Source organism: Anas platyrhynchos, chromosome 1, assembly GCF_047663525.1.
Source record: "Anas platyrhynchos isolate ZD024472 breed Pekin duck chromosome 1, IASCAAS_PekinDuck_T2T, whole genome shotgun sequence".
NCBI lineage: Eukaryota > Metazoa > Chordata > Aves > Anseriformes > Anatidae > Anas > Anas platyrhynchos.
In genome coordinates this window covers 46,940,097-46,961,870 of record NC_092587.1, presented here as the reverse complement: position 1 = coordinate 46,961,870, position 21,774 = coordinate 46,940,097, and the positions used below count along the sequence as shown (strand labels likewise).

General features: G+C 39.9%; 1 protein-coding gene across 1 annotated transcript in view; it reads right to left on the bottom strand.

Annotated features, from left to right (window-relative positions):
- FGD6 (FYVE, RhoGEF and PH domain containing 6) overlaps nucleotides 1–21,774 on the bottom strand; it is a 69,944-nt gene that overhangs the window by 32,308 nt on the left and 15,862 nt on the right. Inside the window, exons 3-6 of the mRNA XM_027452188.3 lie at nucleotides 12,065–12,206; nucleotides 9,049–9,116; nucleotides 8,928–8,958; nucleotides 426–577 (exon numbers count right to left, since the gene is read on the bottom strand). Coding sequence (XP_027307989.1) covers nucleotides 426–577; nucleotides 8,928–8,958; nucleotides 9,049–9,116; nucleotides 12,065–12,206 — 393 coding nt within the window. The remainder of the gene's footprint in view (nucleotides 1–425; nucleotides 578–8,927; nucleotides 8,959–9,048; nucleotides 9,117–12,064; nucleotides 12,207–21,774) is intronic.

The following is a 21,774-nucleotide window of genomic DNA, read 5'->3' as shown; positions in this document are numbered from 1 at the left end:
TTGAGAATGGACTTCAATGGGACTGAGGCTGTCAGTCAGCGTTGTGGCTGGTTCATAGATCTCAGCTACCTTTAAAATGCAAACCAATCCTCAGAACAGCCTCTTGTTCCTCTAATGAAGGCAGGCCATTTATCATGCCTGTGCACACGTAGGAACAAGAGCTTTCAATTAAAACTGAAGTTATAGACAAAAAAAAAAGTGTGGTTGCTAAAAACATGTGCTGGCATAGCTTCTGGATGCACCTAAATGCCAAATAAAACAGCTAAAGAGAAAATTATCTCCTGTGCGTGCAAAGTCAGCTCTGCCATTTAACAAGGCCCATGAAAAACAAACAAGAGTCAAGCCACGGTCAGGCGGAGTCCCCCAGGCCCCACAGATAAGTTTTAACGACATCAAAGGAGTGGTGTTCCTTCACTGATAGTCACCAGTGAGACAGTCGCTCCTCCAGCTCCCTCAGGAGGTCCCGGTTGAGCTCGTACAGCTGAGGTAGGTAGTACAGGATCTGATTCAGGATTCTGTCCTCAATCACGGGCTTCCCAAGCTGCCTGGAGGCATGTGCCACCGCGTCCCGGAAATCCTGCCAGAGCACAAAGAGGACAGAAACCCCCACCATGAGCCAGCAGCCTTCAAAGCAGCAGCGCAGAGCAGAGCGTGTTCTCTGCAGGCATCCCAGGCCCTGCTCCCTCCTACTGGAGGTGAGGAGGGTGCCAGCTGGGTTATGTTTCCCTGCAGCTTCAACTTACTCCTGCGGGACGGCCTTAATCCCCTTGGTTTGATGCTGGAGCTTTACTCTCTTGCTCCATATGCACGCTGTGGAAGTCATTCGTTATTTTTCTACCACACCCTTAAGAAATGCGCTGATCCTATATGTGAGGAAACTATAGGGGGGAAAAACCTCACATCTGCAAAGGTATTGGTAGCCTCAAGTATCTTCTTGCTAAGATTTGTTTCAAAAAGCAAAAGTGTTATATCAGCTAATGCAATCGTAATATCATATTTTAAAACCACACTGGTTTACAAATGCCTTCTAGGAAGACATGCTGCCTAGATAAAAAATGTAGCATCACAAAAAGTTACTGTATGTAGCAGCTCTTACAGGAAAATGAGCATCTAACAAAAAGCTTTTGTAACAACACATTGGAACCACAAGATTTCAAATGTTAATGATCATCCAAACAACACTGGTACCTTTGAAACATTTACAAGGAGAAGGAAACCCGCACTTATCACTGAAGGATCTTGTGGCATTTTTATGTTATAAGCAGCTCTCAATAGAACAACGCTCAGACTAATTGGTCCTCATTAAACTATTTAGAATTAAAATCTTGGCCCCACACAAGTCAGCATGGCCAGTACTGCATCCATAACGAACCTGGGTATGCGTTAGGCAAGGCATCTTCCCTGATCATATGCAAGCAAAATTTTCAAAAAGGTTAGCAATTTATCATTTCCTTTGAAAAAATAATCAAGTACATAACACTACCTAAACTGAGAAAAATAAAATCCAAATTAGCTGTATTGTCATCTCTCCCTTGAATTTGGGCATAAAGCAGGCACTATATAACAGCTCTTTTTAGTCTGCAGTCTGCTGAAACCTGATAATGAATGCACAATCTGTAGGTGGCCTGAAAAAGGTGACCAAACTGCATGTTCCTACGTGGGATGATGAGACATCTTAAATATGCATGCAGTGCACACCTGCCTTTGAAAGTTTGTAGGGCCCACAGGTTAAAAGTGGGGAAAAAAAAATTAAGCTCACACACTCACAAGTCTTCTGCTACAGGTCTCGCTGGCTATCTCATCGGCCCAGCATCTGGCACTATTTAGGGTTTGTCAGACTCCAGTCTCAACTTTCTCCTGCCCTCTCCTCATTACATCAGTGAGCTGCAGACAGCTTCTTGCTCTGTGACCCTGGGTCGCAAAGGCTGCGCCGGGGCAGAGTTATGACAAGAAACCGAAAGGAGATACAGGGCGATGGCTGCGATGGGGGGAGGCTGAGAACTAAATGCAAGGGAGTTAAAAAACAGATGGCGTTATTCATATGGAAATGCTCTGTTTTACATCCTCTGTGCAGACTAGTGACACATAGGTTAACTACCAGCTGCATCTTATGGGTTTTCCTGACCCTAGGGCATTGCTTAACACTGAAATGATACATGGCATTACAATGGCAAAAGCTCAAATGAGGCTTTCTGAAGAGCTTCATGCAAAATGCATCATCATATTATGATAATACCCCCCCCAGTCCCATGCACACACAATATACAGTATATGCTTTGCCATGGGATGAAACAAGAATTTTCTCCAAGGGTTATAAAGCTACTTGTACAATGAAAAGAAAAGCAGTGCTGTCTGTAATGTAATCAACAAACCCAGCTTTTCCCTGACCACACAATAAAAGGAGAGCAGGGAGCCAGGTTTAAGGACCAGGAGATAAGACAGGAATGTCACTTGTAGTTAAGAGCATTTATTTAACTTCTAGATATAGCATTCAAAGAGCCTGCAGGATGTTTTCCAAATGCAGGAGGGGGGTTGGTTTCTCTATTGGCTTGATCCAAAGTCCATCAGCCTCACTGGGCTTTGGATCACGCCATGAAAGAGTGGCCACAAACGCAGCCAACCCAAACTTTATTTCATCGCCCCCTGAGTCCCCTGCCACAACCGAGCAAAGGGAGGAAGCCCTGCAGAGAGGAAACAGAGGGACTAAAGATAACGTGAAGCTTTCAAATGATACAAAACAGACTGCTGAACAACAAAGGCGATAAACTACAGCACTTTTTTTTTTTCCCCTTTCTTTTTTGGAATTATCAAGTCTTCACTACAGAGGCAGTGCAATGTATTTGTCACCGTAATCATATTAAGCTTTATTTATAACCTGGCAATGCATGTGAAGTAACTGTCATGCCAAGTTCATCTCGAGATAAAACTAGGAGGTGAAGGCAGAGGGCCCCTGCCTGAGGGCTGGGGGCAGGAAAGCCAAACAAATGGAGCAAGGTTACAGCTAACAGTGCTCACACTTGAAGGTACTGGCCTTCTGAGAAAGGAATTCCTTATCTAAAAGGATTAGAACCTAGAATGGGGCTATTTGAACCACTAAACGTAAAGCCTGTTAACAAGTAAAACCTGAAATTTTACTCCAAAGAGCAGAAGCTACTCAGGCAAGTAACTTTTATATGTATGTATACACACACACACAATTAGGGCAGTGATTTAGAAATTAGAATAATACCAATTCAATACACCAGCACCTAATTCCTTCTGAAACTAAATCTGTTCACTGCTGAATAAAACCAGAACCATTGTTGCAAATGATATATACATTGCTCTGATATCTATAAATACCTGCAAAAAGTGAGTCATATCACAAAGATGTTTAGCATACAGTACTATGTAACACTGCTAAAAAGCACTGCTTTCTTCAGTCTGTTCAGAAATGGTCACCTGAATTGTTCTACAAAATACTGGATTTGTAGCCACATAGCAATCCATCACAGTGAATTTTAAAGAGAGGTTTTGTAATTAGTCTTTCAAATACCCACAGAGAAATAAACAAACTTGCCATGCTTTGGAATTAATATGTTTATTTCACTGAAAACCACCATTTGCAACTCTAGACAAAATGTTTCATATGCTGTGTGACACAAACCAAGAAATTATGCTCTACTGAATCATCTCAGTTTCTTACCAGTATAATTTTTCCTTTCAGAAGAAGAGAGGCTTTTGTATACTTTCTGAAAACTGCTTTCAGAAGTGCTGGGTTACAGTTTCTACATTATATTCTGGTCCAACAGTAATCTTCTGATACCACATTTTAGTGCTTAGACAGACAATTGCCTTTACACAGCGACTTGAAGATGGCCTCATCACCACCTCTGGAAAGCACATTCTTTCCGTGCCAGAAAGAGTCTCAGTTTATTCTAGACTAAGACAGCATCTCACTGGGTACTTGTCCATATCAAAATCTGGTTCAAGCAGTTTTAAAGGCTTCTCAGAGCACAAACAGTTGCTGAAGTAATGCCTGATTAAACATTCCCAACTTAAATACCTTAGGGAATTTTATTTATTCTATTAGTACACAGTCCCGCCAGGGCTGTTCAGTTTTTAAACAGCACTTCAGGACGGCTACCACCATTGCCGCTCTCCCTTCCCAGCCCCCACCCTCCTTTAATGCAGTTTCCTTAAACAAGCAAATGGCCGTGATATCTGAAATAATTCTGACCCCGTTGTGAATCATCTGTACTCAGCCCACACACTTCCCCTCTGCAAAGGCCCTGAGTCACAAATCCTCTCTTTCCACTGGAGGATTGCCGGTGCAGAGCCGAGCAACTTGCCCCCACCCCAGCTTAGGGAGCAAAGGAAGTTTAGGTGTGCACCGCTGAAGGCACTGACCAGACCAAACACTCACTCAGCCGCTGACTGGATTAACCCCACCTTCAGGTATCTAACAGCTGAATGAGGACAAGTTGGAATGGGTGAAGTTAAACCTCCTCACACATTTAACTGGAAGAGAAAGAATGACACGATCTAAATGTAGCCACATATTTCACTCCTAAGGTTTCAACCAATATTCATCTTGGACCCGTTCTCCTAGAGCATACCATCAGCAAAGCAAAAATAAGCCATAATCCCTTCCGCTGAGGTACAACTCCCAGCTAAATACACCTGCAGATAGCTCAAATATCAGTTTAATTTAAGGAGAAAAATATGTTTGCGCTTGGCCTCTTTTCAAGGAACACACACACACATCCTATGGGGGGAGGAGAGAGGAGAGCTGCACATCCTAGGAAACAGCCAGGCTGCCGTCCTGTGACAAACTGTAAACAAGGCTGCCAGGAATACACTTGGAGATTTCACAAATATGTTATTTAAAGCAAAAATCAAATAGGCAGTCTTGAGGATAACTTTATAGTTATTAAGAGACCGTGAATAAATGTGGATTGTGGCATTTTTCAAACCCATGAAATCGCTTCTGGAAAACTGACAGGGAATTCCACACCTTTTTCTCAGGCAGTAAAACCATTTACAAGTGTTTAATAACATAATATAGTTAATTTTTACAATAATTATTTGGCTGTGATATATTCTGGGAATGTTATTTCAAGCAATAGAGTGGGTCATAGACCAATGCTTGATTCCAAGCCAAAATTATTTCATTAGCCTTTTCACTAAGATAATGGCAACTGCGATTCATAGTCAAGTGCCTCAAGTCAGAAATTCTAAAACACTTCACAGACTAAAAATTTATTTACACTTTTACCTTAGACTGGTCAAATTTTGACATTTACAATTGGAGAAAAAGGGCTTGGGAGGTTGAGAGAATTATTTGCAGCCAAACACAGTTGGTAAGTAGTAAGCCAGAACCAGAGGTCAGTACTTCTTTTACTCCAAAACCCACAGCTATTTTATTTCTCTGTATGCACATTACTTTTTTTTTTTTTCTTTTTCAAAACTGTTATGAATAATTTATTTGTCATAATATTTGGCTACAATTTAATATACAGAAGGCCTACTTTTTTCTTTTTTTAATACGCAATTTTGCAAATGTCTTCTGAAAATAGAAACATTCAGCCAGGATTTCCCACTCTTATAAGTGCCTGTGGAAGGACACACAACAGAAAAAAAAAAAAAAAGTTTGACCTCTGATCTGCCTTCTGCAATAAGAGAGTGATCTTGCGCCTGCAGAAAAGTTGCAGGTGCCTCTGACAACATTGTACTAGCTCTCAGAGTCCTAATAAGGACAGAACTGGGGTGTAAGTCAGATGCAGAGACCTTGAGGCTCAGGCAAAAGCCTAAGATTTCCTTTTTTCATGCAGTACAAAGTCACACACTAAGCAGAAGGACCATCCAAAAAAGCACGTTCCTTTGCTGGACCAGAAACCTCATCATCCATACCACAGTAGAAGGGGAAAAAAAATCAGAAAGGAATGGAGAAAAAACAGAATGGTGAGGAAAAAAAAAAAAAAGGAACAAAAATGGGTAAAAGAACTGAGAGAAACTAAGCCAGGCAGCTTACCCATCTCACTCTTACAGTGAGAGGGTGCTGCTGAGGTGGCCATCTCACTTGTGCAAAGCAAACCATGTCCAAAGACTCCACAAAGGGCACCAGTCCTGCCTTACTCCTGCCCAGGAACTTACAGTATTCCCTCACATTTCACATCCAGTTCACAGGTCTCTTTTTTTTTTTTTCCCCCTCCAAGTGCCCTTAGGGAAGGAATGTAATTTCTCACATCTCAACCCTCATTTACCCTGTAGAAACAGGGCCATGGGCCATCTCACAAAGATGCATACACAGAACTGGTTTGATGTAAGCCCCTTTGTTTTCAGGAGTTTCTAAGAGCATTTTACTGGAATCTTGTCCACTAAAACGGATTTACAATAGTTACAGAAATACAGAGAATTCAAGATTGCATCTCATGTTTGATTTGCCTCAAGCAAACCCATTTGAGAAAGCATCATTGTCCAAAGCCAGTTCAAGTACATTATCTCTACTGTGACTGGCTTATTTCATGCTATAGAAATGTCCCCGAGTGTTTGGAATTTTCTAGACATCTTTTGTAATCTGTCTCAGCAGAAGTAGTCAGACGTACTTACAAAGTGTGACAGTGTCCAAAGAGGCAGGCACCCTGATACCTTTGAGGAGTTGCACCACCTAACTTGTATTAATATAAAATTAAAAAACACTAAAAAAAGTTCAATGGTGCTTGTAACCAGCTTACAACCACATTTCCACCGTCTCAACTGCTTTAGGCTCCATTTCATTAGTAGCAATTTAAAATGTTTCTTACATCAACAGTCTCGTTGCATAATTGGCTTTGGTAATACAGACTGGACAGAGTATTATTAATTTCAGGTCTTCACTAATGGAATTAGTCACTACATTTCAGGTATTTACTCTGGAAAACCCTTGACAGAGGGTTCAGAAGGTGTAATGGTGACTCATCTGATCAGCCAAGTCTTTTCTATGGGTAAAGTAGCCCAGCATGGGGAGAGTCTAGGTTTTAAATTCATAAATCTGCCACAGGTTGCTTGTCTGGCAGTTAGTAATCCCGTCTCTGAAGCTGGTAAACCAGTGTGGTTCAGTGCGTGTGAAATCTGATAGGTTGTTCTATCAACATTTACATCTTATCCACAAAGAATATAAGATCAAAATAAACAGATTTATTAACATCTCTGATGACCAAACAACAACCCTCCTACCCACCACCCTGTATAAAAGTTTCTGTAACCTTTCTCAGGTACAGCAATTTTGTTCCATGAAGACGGCACCCACACACTGCCTGAAACTGATGCCCACTCTGGCAAAGATGCTTACCAAGGTTCACCTTTGCAAAACAGTGGCAAAGCTGACAACAGCCTAGCATCCTCTCTTAGACTACGCTGAAGATGTGCTGATTGTTACTGCTAGCCAGCAAGAACTTTTGTACCCTGTTTGCATCTGTCAGCTAGAAACTTGCATACTGGCTTTATGTGAGTTATCCATTAAAACAAAGCAAAACACATCTTATAACACTGCACATCTATAATGTATGGACAACCCTAAGCTTAACCAGAAACTTCTTAAACTCCCTACTCTTCCCTTTCCCCCATTTTTCCCGTTTGCCTGTGACCTCTGCACTGACAGCCTTTGCTTCCAGTGGCATTATCCAGATGTCTTTTGTACGCTGACAGGCACGAGGCATCAACCACCTGGCTAGGAAGCCAGATCCTATAAATACCATACATATTATCTCAAGATGTATTTTCAAGGACTGGCACACTGAAAAGTGAAAATACCTTTAAGGCATAAGCTGATGCCAGAAATATGTGATAATTTAAGTCATATAGCTTAAAACTTGCTTATATTCATTAGGATGATTCTCGTCCTTTAATGAGTAGTTACACTTGAGTTTTGTACTAGATACAATGTTGAATATAAATTATGCATTGGCCACAACTGCCTGATTTAGCGGTTAAAAATCAAGCCTGAACAAAGTTAAGAAAATCAACTACTAAAATGGAGGGCAAAAGAAGAATCTGCAAGTGGTGTGGGAATTTTTCTTCCCTTGAAGATCTCCATTTTACAGCACTGTATACATCCATACATAAGAGTCTTTGTTCCCGGTTTCACAGAACATGCTTCTCAAGAGAGCAACATGGACAAATGCATCTGTTTGCAATGGAACTACTTCTACAGTCCAAAGAAAAATTACTGTGTTTGCACTTCACAGAGTGACAAAATGGTACAAACAGGTATCACTTAGAAGCTGACAGAAATCCCACTAAATCAAGCTAGAGAAAACAAAGCTAACTAATTTTCTGTTTTATCATCTCCTACACAGCATGTGTAACACATGATTGGTCTGCACAACCAAGGATTAAATACTTAACCCTTGCTGTGGACATCATGTTGTGTGTACTGCAGTCACAGCTGTTATCAGAAAGCAAGCATCTGTCAAAGAGCTGCAGTCTAAAAACCTATAATGCCATGTGATGGATGCAACGTAAGAGCTAATTGGTTAGATTACCTAAGAAATGTGTAGTTTTACTTACTATTTCTAATGATAAATTGATCCCTTCCTCTCCTCTTGACTTTAAAAGTTATTCTAATCAAAGTTTTATTTTGGTTGCTATGGTACAAGCTGGTTTATAAATAGGATGCTGATTAACATAAATAGATACATATCCATTTTTAATATTCAAGCAGTACTCCCATCTCAGCTGGAAGATAATAAGCGTACATTAATGAAGGAGCACCATACGGAACCACCAAAATATCCTTTATGAAAAGTCTGGAATTATTAATTTCTGCTTAATTAGATTAACTTTTATATATCGAATATGCACACAATGCAGAAGAAAAAAAACCACATTCACTTCAATAAAACCTAAACATATAACTTTAACAGAGATTAAACAAACAGAAGAGTTTTGGTTTTTTTTGTACTTACAATGTGCAAGAGCTTTAGCACATCCACAAACCTATCAGAAAAGCAAGAAAAAGCACAGTTATATTTCAATTACCCAATTAATATAAACTGAGTAGCTTTTATGTTTAGTATTGACACTTACACTTTCTCTGAGCTCATGATCTCCTTGGCAATATGGTAAACTTTTGTCTTCTTTCCAGATGCCTTGCCCTACAAATAAAATTATGTGTTATATTATGCACCTGATAAAACTCTTATAAAGATCATTTCAGGCTAGTAGTTCCTCAAATCCAATGTAATTATTCACTAATTATTTCTAATAGAAGTGTTTTATATTGCTTTGAAATCTCCCGGCTTTCCAGGATCTGTGTAAAAACCAATTTAGTTTCTAGCTAGAAATAACACTAATAGCTAACAGTAGCTTTTTATATAACTATCAGCCTTTCTATTTAATTGTTACAGGAAGCACTCGTGCCCATAATGAATGAAGTGCTAGGAAGTGATAATTATTGGTTAGCGAAAGTAGTGAAGTGTGGATAATACGTGTATATTATTCATTATCTCCTGTTTATTACAGCATCAGTACTATTTGCAGTAAACTTTCATAAATACCTTAAAAGAAACAGAGACTTTATTCAAAAAGATGGAAGGAGAAAAATATGACACAGAACAGAAAAGTCAGCTTCTGACAATCTACCAAAAGATATGCTGTAATACATAGCAGCCATACTGTGAAACTACCCAAGTGTGAGCTTCATAATCTACCTGGGACACTGTTTAGATGATTTATTTTTTATGTACACACATATGGCTTCCAAAAGTCGAGGCTACTGTTCAACACCAGATAGAAGTGAACAGATATAGCAACGTAAAAGGGGGTAGGTGTCAAGATGCAAATATTTTTTTCTGCTCAGTAACACCCATGTATAATTTCCTCAGTTAAAATGCACCTTTTTCCATTACAGCTCTCATGGTTTGCCATATGCCTCTCTGCTGCCAGCTGTCACTACATCTATTACATATTCAGGCTTCCATTTCAATGGGCTGCAAAGAAAATACATGGAAGAGGAGGACTAAAACATCATAAAGAAGACAAATGCAATCGAAGCCCTGAGGACACTGCATTGAATATAGTAAGCATGGGCATTGAACAGCTTATTTTGAAAATCAGGTATCAGTGGCATTGCACATATGAATCTTGAGCACTAATGCTGCAAAATTCATCTACAGTTTTAGTTCTTCTCCCAACCTATTAACAATTCTCTAGTGCTGGGAATCAAACAGTGGAATTGATGATATTCATAGGTTGGTTTTAATTATATTGTAACATTCCATAAATCCAGATTAATATTATTGTTTTTAATTTTAATTCAATTGACAGTCCCAAATTACTAAATTACTTTCTAAATTTAGTAATTTCGTGCTGCATTACACACATTCAAAATACATTATGTATTTTAATATGCAACTATGCACGGAGCTGGGATTTAACTTCTAAAATTATGCTCATGTCCAAAAAGTACTTAGATCCACCCAGTGAGGGTCAGTCAGATGTAGTCAAGATTGTAACACCCATCCTCGGGCCTCAATCCCTTTTTAGACAGCACAGCTGATAACACTGACTGCAAGACTGAACTCACAAATGCTTCCATTATGCAAAGCAAGGTATCACGGTGGATCTGAGAGTTGCAAATTAGATGAAAATTAGTATTTTGAGAACAAGATGGTAATGGAAAACAATTACAAAATGAAACATCACAGTCCATTTTCAGCCCCCTTTGAAAGACTTTTCACGTACCAGATGGCAGTGAAAAGGCCATTTTGCATTTGTTCAGCCAGCAGATCCTCTGGGCCTAAAAGAGTCTAAATTGGAGACATGAAGGATATGGACTGGGCTCCCTCTCAGATGCTCTCCTGGAAAGGAGCCTTGTGACTGCACTAATGGACAAGAAGCATCAAAACAGCCAGATGCTTGTGGTAGGGAAAAATAAAAACAAAAACAAAAACAGCTGAGGACCAATGCATTGATTGCTTCATTCCCTTCCACAGCTGCAGGAGCTGTGAGGAAGCTCTAGGCAAGAGCAGATCGCTGCTAATCCCCAGCTGCCGGCCGCACGTGCTGCAAGCTGGCAGGAGCAAGCTGACGAGCAGATGCTTCAAAACAAGCTCTGAATTACTTGGTGGTGAGCACACATCCCGCAAAACCTCTCTGAGAAGCCTCCTAACAGGGACTCTTTTTCCTGCAAAACTGCTGTCACAGAAGGTTGAGGGCATTTTTAGGGGTACACAGCTAGCTTCTGTACAGACGCAATTCTGCTAAGTAACACAGAAATAAGCTTTTCCCTCCCCACATTTATTCCTCTCAGATCTAGTACAGTCAAAATTCAGACCTGACACAACACTATCTAATCTTCCCTTCCAGCACTGAGAAGTCTCACTGTAGTATTTTTTTGTTGGTGTCATGGTGGTGTTTTTTTTTTTTGTTTTGTTTTGTTTGTTTGTTTTTGTTTTTTGAAAGGAACCAAGTCTACCATCAAAGAAAACAAAGCTCCACTTGGAAGGAGATGAGTGCCACTAGAGCTGGCACTGAGGAGAGGCAATATTCTATAAGCATGCTGGTGTTAGGACTGCCAGGACTAAAAAAAAAACCACCCTTCTTCAAGATGCAAGAAAGTGTTTTCTTCTGTGAGAAGAGGGATGGGACCCCGATTTTAATTTCATTTTAAATAGTTAGCACTGTCTCCCTGTTCCTCATATAAAAAGGAAATAAGATGAGGAGTAGACAGCCTCATTAACAAGCTATTTACAAGCCTGACCATTTCAAAACTGAACATCTCTGAATACACATCTGTGCGTGTAACTTCTAGATGAGCACAACAGGGAAGTCTGCAGCTCAACAACTTAGGGAAAGACTAAGAACAAATGTTCCAAGCAGCACTTTCTAATAGCATGTTTTTAAACTCACTCTACTAATATTAGGTTACCGTTTACAAATCAAAGTTTTGGAAAAAATGTACTAAACAATAAGAATGAAGGTATGGAATATATAAAGTTACATTGACTCAATGCCTTTTATTTGAAAATATCGCAACAGGTTCTCATTAAATAGCGCACACAGGAGGGAGGAATAGCTCCAAAAGATAAGGATAAAAAAATACCTGATCTTGAGAATCAGGCTCCCCTTTGCTGGAATCAGAATTTGTGTCATCATCTTCATCGGAACTGTTCACGATATCTTCTTCATCTGACTGAAGATCTCCCATCACCATGCCAGGATGATCATGGTGCTCTTCTAAGGACCTAAAATTAAAATATATACAGTTGCTAAACATACCATACTTTAAAGCTTTCTGCTTTACCCCACAATAACTGGTGTGCTTGGTATCAGAAGCATCAAGAACAGTAGTGTGTAATGTGAACACGATGACAGCAGTAGGATTTTCTACAGCAGACCCACAACTCTGCAATGCTTTATCTAAGCTGGTACTTGTACAACACTCACTGACAGCAGCCAAAAGCCCTGGGATGTCTGGAGTATTTATGTTATTCTTGTTCTTCTGAGTTTACCTGACAGCAAATATGATAACTCTGTTCCCTTATTACTACATGCACGTATAGCATAACATTTGTACTGTGTGCCAGAAGGATAAAGAAACATCGCGGGTTTTTTTTCTTCCCTCTCTCTTGTAAAAACAAGACCTGCTCCAGATGCAGTGCTCAGTCTGGAGCTTTCTGTCTGAAATTTTAGACGCAAGTACACATACAAGGCTATTTATCAATGCTATTTATCAATGCTATCAAAGCTAGCTAAACAACCGCATCAGGAATGGCAATATTATAACTGTTCTGCCCAATACTTCTTAAAAACAAGAAAGCTGAATCTTTTGATTTAAAAACCCTATCCCCAGAGACAGACACCTTGCAGGTAGCTGTCAAAGCCATAAAATATAACAGTGTTCTGCTGCTGTACGAAGATTACAGAGGTCTCTTTTCATTTGCTTCAGCTGTATTTGCAGCATAGAAATTGCATGAGACAGGCACACAGCCTTCATTCTCTAACTAGCCTTGACAACTTTAAGAGATTTAAGAAATGCATTTCTAGAAGAAAATGAAATGGGGGTGGGGTGCGGTTTAGAGAAAGCTAAAGAAGAAAACAAAATGACTAGAGGAAACAGAGCCTGAAGTTTTGATAAAGTCACACAGAAACACAGCAAATCCCTGTGGTCCTAGTTTTAATCCTCAAGGATATCTAATCATTTTAAATTCCACTTAAGCAGTGTCAAAAGTCACAAAATCTGTGTTCAAGGTCTACATAAAGATGCCAGGATGCCACAAGTTTATTGTGATATGAGACAAGAGTGATTAGCTGTTCTACAAAACCAAAAGCAAATGCAGAAATCCCTTAACCCCATGGCTGTTGTAGCCAGCACAGATGTTACCGTGCTGACCAACACCTAATTTCATGCAGCTAACATCTCTCACAGCTACAGATTTCTTTCCACAGATGCCCAGTGCCTCCCTACACAAGGGATGGTTAAGACTTATTGAGTCACAAGCAAGCAGAGATGGAGGATAATTCTTTACACCCACCACCTCCAAACATGATAGCTACCGGAAAGAAAGCGTATTAGTGTGGAACCCATGGGAATCAGCTGCCAGTCACCTTTTTTTGAATAGCTGAAATGAAGAATACCAACTGTGCAAAGATGCTCTGGCAGCTATGGCAAGGTGTTGATTATCCACTGCTCAAGGCAGAGACTGAAAAAAACAAAACAGCAAACAAATGCTGATCCCAAACGGAAAGATATTTAGAGATGAAGACAAAATAAGCTGGCCTGTGGACAGAGCTTGGTCAGCCATAAGACATAGAAAAGACCAAAATAGCTTCGTTCTGTTAAAGCAACACAGGAAGGACAAGGGAAACACCCACGCACTTATTGTCTCCCACAGCCGAATTGGGGAGGTGGGGAGAAGAGCTTGCAGGCTCATCACTGGATCCAGACGAGAGACTGAGATGAGGCTGTGGTACCCTGGGAGCATGGAAACACCCAGGGATTTCGGTTTGGAGAAGATCAACCTCACACAGCACAGACAAGCACGGAGAATGCCAGTGATGGCTCCTGCAGAGGCTCCACAAGTTTCAGGAAAGCAGAAAACGAGGCTTTCCCTCCTGCAGCTGCACTAGCCGGGCTCTAATATTTCCACAGTTATTTGTTAACTTCAGCAATTCAGAAAACTCGTCTAGTCCATTTAATTCACAGCCCAATGACCTGTTGGTCTGCAAATGTTTAATTTTAGCAGATGCCATCTCCTATCTTTTTATTTTATAGATGACAGACATCTTTATTTCATCTGTGACATTACACAAGGTATATCTACCCTTCTGCTTGCAGGATGAGAATCAAAAAAAAATAATTCCTGCTATTTCTTCCTTTTCTACATAATTATTTACAGTTTTACCATTTGCATCTAGCACTGAATCTATACTGATCTGGAATGACTTTTTCTATTGCAAAGTGCATTAAGAGCTTTATCTCTAACCACATCAGAATTCACTTTTTAGTCTCCTATTCATTAGTATTTACCTTTGTTAATGGACATTTTCTTCCCTTTTTCCTATCCTTAGTATTTGTTTTAACTGGTGCTTTAATTTCCTTTAAGTAGGATCTCTTCACACCACAAAAATGTTATTTTCACACTCGTGAAATCATAGATCTTTCGCCTAAGCACATGACACAGGAATATTCTCAGATTTTGCTATCATTTTCCATCTAAATGCTTCCAGACAAGTGCCAACACATGAACTTGTTGAAAACCTGCTCTTTTTGAAGTCAGAAGCAAGCATATTTCTAGGTGAGGCTGTATTCTGCTTGCACAAACATAACCCAGTCATCACTGAAGCATGAGGAACAAATCAGTTGGCCTGTGATAAGAATTTTCTAAATGCAAGAATAATCTGCTTATTTACCAGAAACATTTAGTTGAAAAAATTGAAGTTTTTAGTAATTAACTACTATTGATTTAGGATGTTCAGTAAGTCTGCAGATTAGAGCTGTTCAGTTTTTTTTTGTTTGTTTGTTTTTATTCCTGTGAATTACGTTGATCTTTAAGGAATGAGCTCCTTTTCTTGACCTCATGGTACGTATGCACATTCCCATGCTATATGTGCTGTTCCCATAAAGGAAACTGATCCACCAAATCTTTCTTGCAGCATCTGCCCCAACAGCCAAAGCACCTCAGAACAACTGCTGTTCATCTTCATACTGTGTTTCTTCAGCTCACAGCCTAACGCATCCCTCAGGTTCTTCCACCTGATGCTTTTATCTTTTGGCTGTCCTGGGTTTGTCTTTGGTTTTCTTTTCCTTCTGAAAACAAATCCACAATGGATGAGTAGATGATAATGATCAAAAAGCACATCACACCTGCACAATTTCCAGAATCGAACAAGCCGCATGTTCAGGGATGGGATGCAAACCTGTGGGTTTGTCCTCCTCTTCAGGGAAGGCTGTGACAGTGTCCCTACGTTGACTGGCTTTTATCAGCCACATGTGGGAGAACACGTGATTCTCCTTGCACCTTTTGCCTCAACCTTTCGTCACAAGCACCATGGCTTTTCTGACAAAACAGAAAGTGGTTTTGTATATACGGATTACTCTCTCTGTACTTTTCTCTCTTAGTCCATCTGTATCACAAATGTATATATAGTTCACTTAAAATTATCTCTAGACTAAGTGAAATTCCTCATAGCCTTTAAATGAGTTTGGAAATAATAGTAAATCTTAAAATAAACAGCAGGTTTTTTCCCCAGATATCAATTCTCCTTTTTCAAAATACCACAGGCATGCAGTAGTGGTTATTTTTTAAGCACCTCTTCTGGCAGTGCACAATATCCCGCAAATACCTCCCTCTATCTTGTTCCCTCTTCATCACGATTCCTTGTCCTACCCACTGCGCTACTGAGAGAAATTTCTGCATTATCAGTCATGTGAAACACCATCACTGCCAGCTCACCCTACTGCCCACTGAGTAAGAATACCCTGTCATACCATGTGAGCAACCTACCTAAATATAGACATGGGGCTTTTTTGACACGCAGAGCTAAAGGGGTGTCAATCTGCTTTGGAATGAAGCAATTTATGGGGTGAAGCGTTTGCATTGTGCCAGATGTTCCTAATGCAACAGCAGAACACTAATGAAACAAAACATCCCAGTCCTAGTCAGACAAACAGGATGAAATTTTCATAACATAAAGAACTGCCACCAAGCTACTCCCAACAGAAAAATAAATCCTATCCTGAGCACCACAAAAATCCTTATTGCATTCAAAACATGACCAAAACACCTTACCTCAAATACTGTAACTTAAAACTGCAAATGTTTATTCCCACATGTATTTCTTTCATGTAAAAACTACATTTGGCAGCTCTGCTGTTTGCAGCTTTATAAACTAAGGTATTCAGTGAGGCTTGTACAAGCAAAAAAACTTTCAAAAGCTAAACCACCAGCATAGTTTTTATTATTATTATTATTTTTTTTTTTCTTTTTAGCAAATTGGTTAAACTGCCAGACTGGAACCATAGATTCACATTTTTTTTTCTGCTAATCAGAATAGGATTTATTTTTCTAGCTGGAAGAGCTTGATGGCTGTACTGTTTATGTATATTATTATAGAAGGTCCAAACACGCCTGAGGCTTTGCTTTCAGGCATTGTTGATTTAGACGCTGCATAGGACACTATAGCCTGAAGTCACAATAAACATTTCAGTCTTGGTCCTCAAATCATTCAGAAAGCAATTGTTATTTTAAGCTTGACTGAGATGATTCAGAGATTCTCTGCCTTGCAATGTCCCCAGCATTAAGTATGTTAACAGCACCTTGGAATTAACTTCATATGCAGAATCACCACAACTATAAAAGCAAGTTTTCACAGCTCCAAATTATTTCTTCATATAGATTCATCCACGCTGCTCCTTTATACACATTTTCTTAAGTTTTAAGCAGTATCTCTATTTCTACTAAATAATCAAAAATAAGTAGGAATGCTGAATGAACAAACTCAGCACACAACATTCTGCTAAAAGCATAAAGTTATCTCTCATGCTTTTTGCAGGAGTGGCTCACATATTTATACTTCTGTCTCTTCCCCCAGTATTTCTTCTTTATTTCCTGTTTTTTTGTTGTTTCGTCTTATTTTTAAGGAAGCCTTTAACATACAGGCAAAAATTACACAAACTTTGGTTTATACTAAACTAAAAAATACACATCAAAACATAAGAGAGCAAATAAGCTATCATGATATGATAGCTTAGGATCACAGCTCATAGGATCTCAACTCCTTTTTTCTATTGATATACCACTTCACAAGCCTTTCACAGTTGCTTTCATCTCACCTACTGCTGTTCATCTAGTTTAAATACCTCCAGCCCACACAATCAATTTAAACAAATAAGGAACATTCAGCTGTGTGGTTAGTTTGTTTGTTTGTTTTAATGACCTAAAAGCATATTGACTGTGGGTCTGTGGAGGAGAGAGCTGATAAGGCTGTTACATTTTTTCATAGCAGTAATAGCTATAAAATTTCTTCATACTTGTAATAGCTGTAGGTATGGCAGCATGCCTCGCTGACTGACCCTACAGTGGATCCTAGGCGTACACTTCTGACAATTTGAGAAGCAATTATATTTGAGAAGCAATTATATGATCTGGGCACTCAGGACAGCAGAAGATGCTCTTGGAATGCCAAAGCAGAAGGGAAATTATTGCCACAATTGTTTGATTTTGTTTAGTGAGCTTCCTTTTGTTTTAATTTGATACTTTTTATTTAATATACTTCAATGTTTTTCACATTTATTTGCTGCAGGTGTGTTTTGTTTTTTGTTTTGAAAAAAAGGAAATCAGCTGTCGAAAGCAAGCATACTTGGCAAAACATGAAGATAATAATGAATACTAGCCAAGATCATTAATGAACTCCTGTGGAAGTCTTAAGGAAATCTATGAAGGCATTAGTGATCATCTCAAGATTAATAAAGGCATCAATTAATGTGCTTTTTGGACATATTACATTTTGTTTCAACATCTCAGCTCCACAACCATCTTGAAGATTAGCCTATATTTCCTTTTCGGGACCCTAATCCATCATAACCTCATTATTTAAACTTCAGATTCTCTGATGCCAGCAACTACTGACCATTTTAGCTCTTACTGAACTTCCCTCCCTCATCGTCCTCTTCACATCTCCCTGCTTTCCGTGTCTCATTCAGACGTACTGGACCAGCAAGCAACAAGTGAGGATGAAACGCAGCATGGACCAGTTGGCTTACTTATCTTAGTTACTCCTACAGCATTGGTCACATCTTGAGTTTAATGACAGTTGCATGGCTGGGAAGAGCTCAAGCTGAGACTATGACTTTCTTCTCCAGCGCAGAGCGCAGTGTCAGAAACATTCACGGGTATCATTGCAGCTCTGGTGGTGCCAGCTTGGCTGCCAACGCTGGGCATTGGATGCCTTGTTGCAGACAAGCTACCAGGGCTTCACCTTCTCTGCCAAAAACAGTTCTTCTCTGCAGTGAGAGCCACTTGGCAAGATGTTCTCTCAAACAGCATTTTACAAGGCAGCTTTAAAGTTATGCTTTTATGGCTTTTAAGTTCTGCAATAAGGACAACTCAATGATTTCAATATGCTCTTGGTGTTATTTGGACTAATAGTAAGAAAAAAAAAAAAAAAAGGCAACAGACCGGGAGTTTTTATGGGTCCGATGCTAGGGAATGTGACAGACAGCTAGTCTTGATCTCTCTTTTATTTATTTTATTTTTACAACCACTGAACAGACCGTGCCTCTAAGATCCATTATTTTTGTGAGCTGTCCTTCCATAGCTGACATTGCTGAGGGAAAAAAAAAAACAGACATATATCATATTTAAATTAAAGAAAAAAAGGCATCACAAAACAAATATCAAGCAAACTAGACCAATGAATTTATGATTATTTGCATCACTTATAATTCCTCTGGTATATTCTCTCCAGGCTGGTTAGGGAACTGTAAGGATAGAATTACCAGCATAAACACTCTTCAGTTAGCACAGCCAGCAAACAGAAACAACCTGCTTCCAGCTGAGCAACTCAGACGGAAAATGTTTTCTGCAAGGCACCGCCCTCTTTGTCCTGGTCTTTACCTCTGGATTTGCCCCTGCTCACACCTGGATTTTCTGGGCAAGGGGCTCTCAGAAGCCTTGCTGACAGCTGGCACCGCATTCAGCTGGTGACACCAGCAACTCTGCACTTGGTTGGGCACATGGCAAACTGCAGCACCTGACTTGCTGGAACCAGGCAATCCCAGCATTTGCAGCCTGAAGCCTTTATTTTTGTGTTTGTTATCCTCAGGTCAAGATAGTCATTATTGCTCTCCTCAACAAGAAGAAAAAATAGTTTGATTCTCATTTTAAGTAAAAACAAGCAAGGCATTTGCTATGTGTTTCACAGTTACAGTTTTGTCCTTTTTTTTTTTTTAAACTAAACCAATCCATTCAACCCATTCTTCAGCCGCCCTGCTTCAGGCACGCTATGCTCTGTCCCGCTCGCTGTGCACGCACATTAGTGCACGACTTTCAAAGTGTGGCTCGGAGGCCACTGCCACATCCAGCACCGATGTCAGCAGCCGCCAGACCGGCTCCCGCTGCAGGCAGCCACCCGCAGGCACTGCATGCAGCCTTTCTCAGTTTCTGCTGGACCGTTTGTTGACAATTCCCCCGCTCCCTGGAAAGTTCAGCATAAACACACATGCATGCTTCAGATGCTTCCACGCTCACCACAGAAAAGCCTTATTTAAAAAAATAAATAATAATAATGAAAAAAAGAGGTCTCAGTTCTAAAAGTCTCTGAGAAAACTGTTCTCTGACCTGCGTTATTTATCACGTCAATGTGTTTACTGAAGCAACCTCTGCCACGCCACAGGTGGTGCACAGCACATCGATTTGGCTGCCCAGCACCATGGCATGGGTACGAAGAGCAGAGCACATGGCCCCATCACCCTGCCTCTGCCAGAGTTACTGCTGCACACCAGAGGACTTCATGTGGGTTTAACAAGCCAGAATCCATGCCGGTACCATGGGCTGGCCTTCTGCATTAGTACTGGAAAGTGAAACACAGCAGCAAATCGCATGGATTTAAACCCTTGCCTTGAGACTTGCATAGGGGAAGGACTCTACCAGTTCTTCTCATCATCACACAAAAATGTGAGGGATTTCGCACCTTCAGAAACAGGTAAAAGTATGAAGTCTTTGCAGAATTTACAGCTTTTTGCCTTCTCTTGCCATTAATGCTAGTTTCCAGCCCTATTTCATAGGGAGAGCTGCACATCCAGAATGCCCAGGGCCAAAACTTTTGGAAAAACTCCTGGCACGGAAGTGCTAACAAACAGTATAGAGAAGGCCCATGAACATATGGTGCTTATTTACAATCGGGACCTGCTACTCTAAATCTTCACTGCCCCCAGTGAGAAGTGTTTACTGGGAAAGGACAGCAGGACCAGAAGAGAATTCTAGAAAACTATATGACAAAATCTCAAACCATGCATTAGCAATTAGGAAAGGGGGAACTTCAACAAAGTGAGAACAAAAATTCCTATTAATATCCATTTCAAACAAAATTGACTTTACCTTGCCAGGACTACCATGAAATTCCAGTGTATAACTACTTTTCATCAACTAAAACCAAAGTCAATGGAAGGGCCTAAAACCTTATGTATTGACTGATCATTATCTTTATTACTTTTTTGGTGACTTAATCCCTGAAATCAGGGCTGTAATGGTTTTCTTCAAAACGTTGCTTGTTCAATTTAAAAATAACGCACAGCCCATCGCACTGCAATTTTTACGTGGCAGATACTTAGAAGATGACGAAAGAAAACTAAATATCAGAGTACTCAAAAGCTAGTGACTTAGAGCTAAAATAAACACAGAGTGACTTAACTCTTAAACACACGGCTGTCTGCATGCACATTAGCTGGCAGAGCTTCTTGGCCAGCCTGCTGAAAAACAGTGGATGAAGTAGCTTGGTTGAAAGCAGCACATGCTCACTGCAAAGAGTAATCGAGCAGTTCTCAAGACCGGACTTGTGCTCTCTTCCTCTGGTATTTCGCATCAATTAGACGAAGAATGGGATTTAGATGCTTTTGCTGAACTTTTCAGCTCATCTCAAAATCAATACAGAACAACTGACCCCCAGGAACGCCAGTGGAAATATGGATATGTATCAACTGAATTCAGTGCAGTTGAAATCACCAAGCCATCAGCTTAGGTTGTACTTATTGAATTGGTGGTTTTGATAAAATTCCTTTTGTTTATCCACATAAATGGGAGTTGTTTTTTTTGTCCACTTCTGCTTGATTGGGTGAAACAGTTTCACATAAGCACAAAGACAATCATCTCAAGGAAAATTTAAACTTGTGTAAACTTTAAGTTTTTAAAAGAAATTTCTTGGATTCTAGTATCTAAAAACAAACCTGCATTCCTTAACCTAAACTCCTTAACCTCAATGTCTAGGGCACTGAGACAACATAGCTGCATACGGTTCTGTAAGTCTACTCATTAAAACTACTTTCATTGGAACAAATGTGAATGTGGGGTAAATCATGCATAATAATATCACTGTTGGCATTTAAATAAAAACTGAAGTTAATATTTTGACTCTTTTCTCTCCCAACACTTATTTTATGCCAAAACCCCCTACTGTTTTACATGTACGGTTAAATTAGTCCTTGCTGCAGTTAAAATACCACCACACAAAACAGAGTACTAAGGAGCTTCACAAACACATTTCCTGAGCCAATGCTGAAAATAACCCACAGGAAAAGGCTGTTGTTGAGCACAT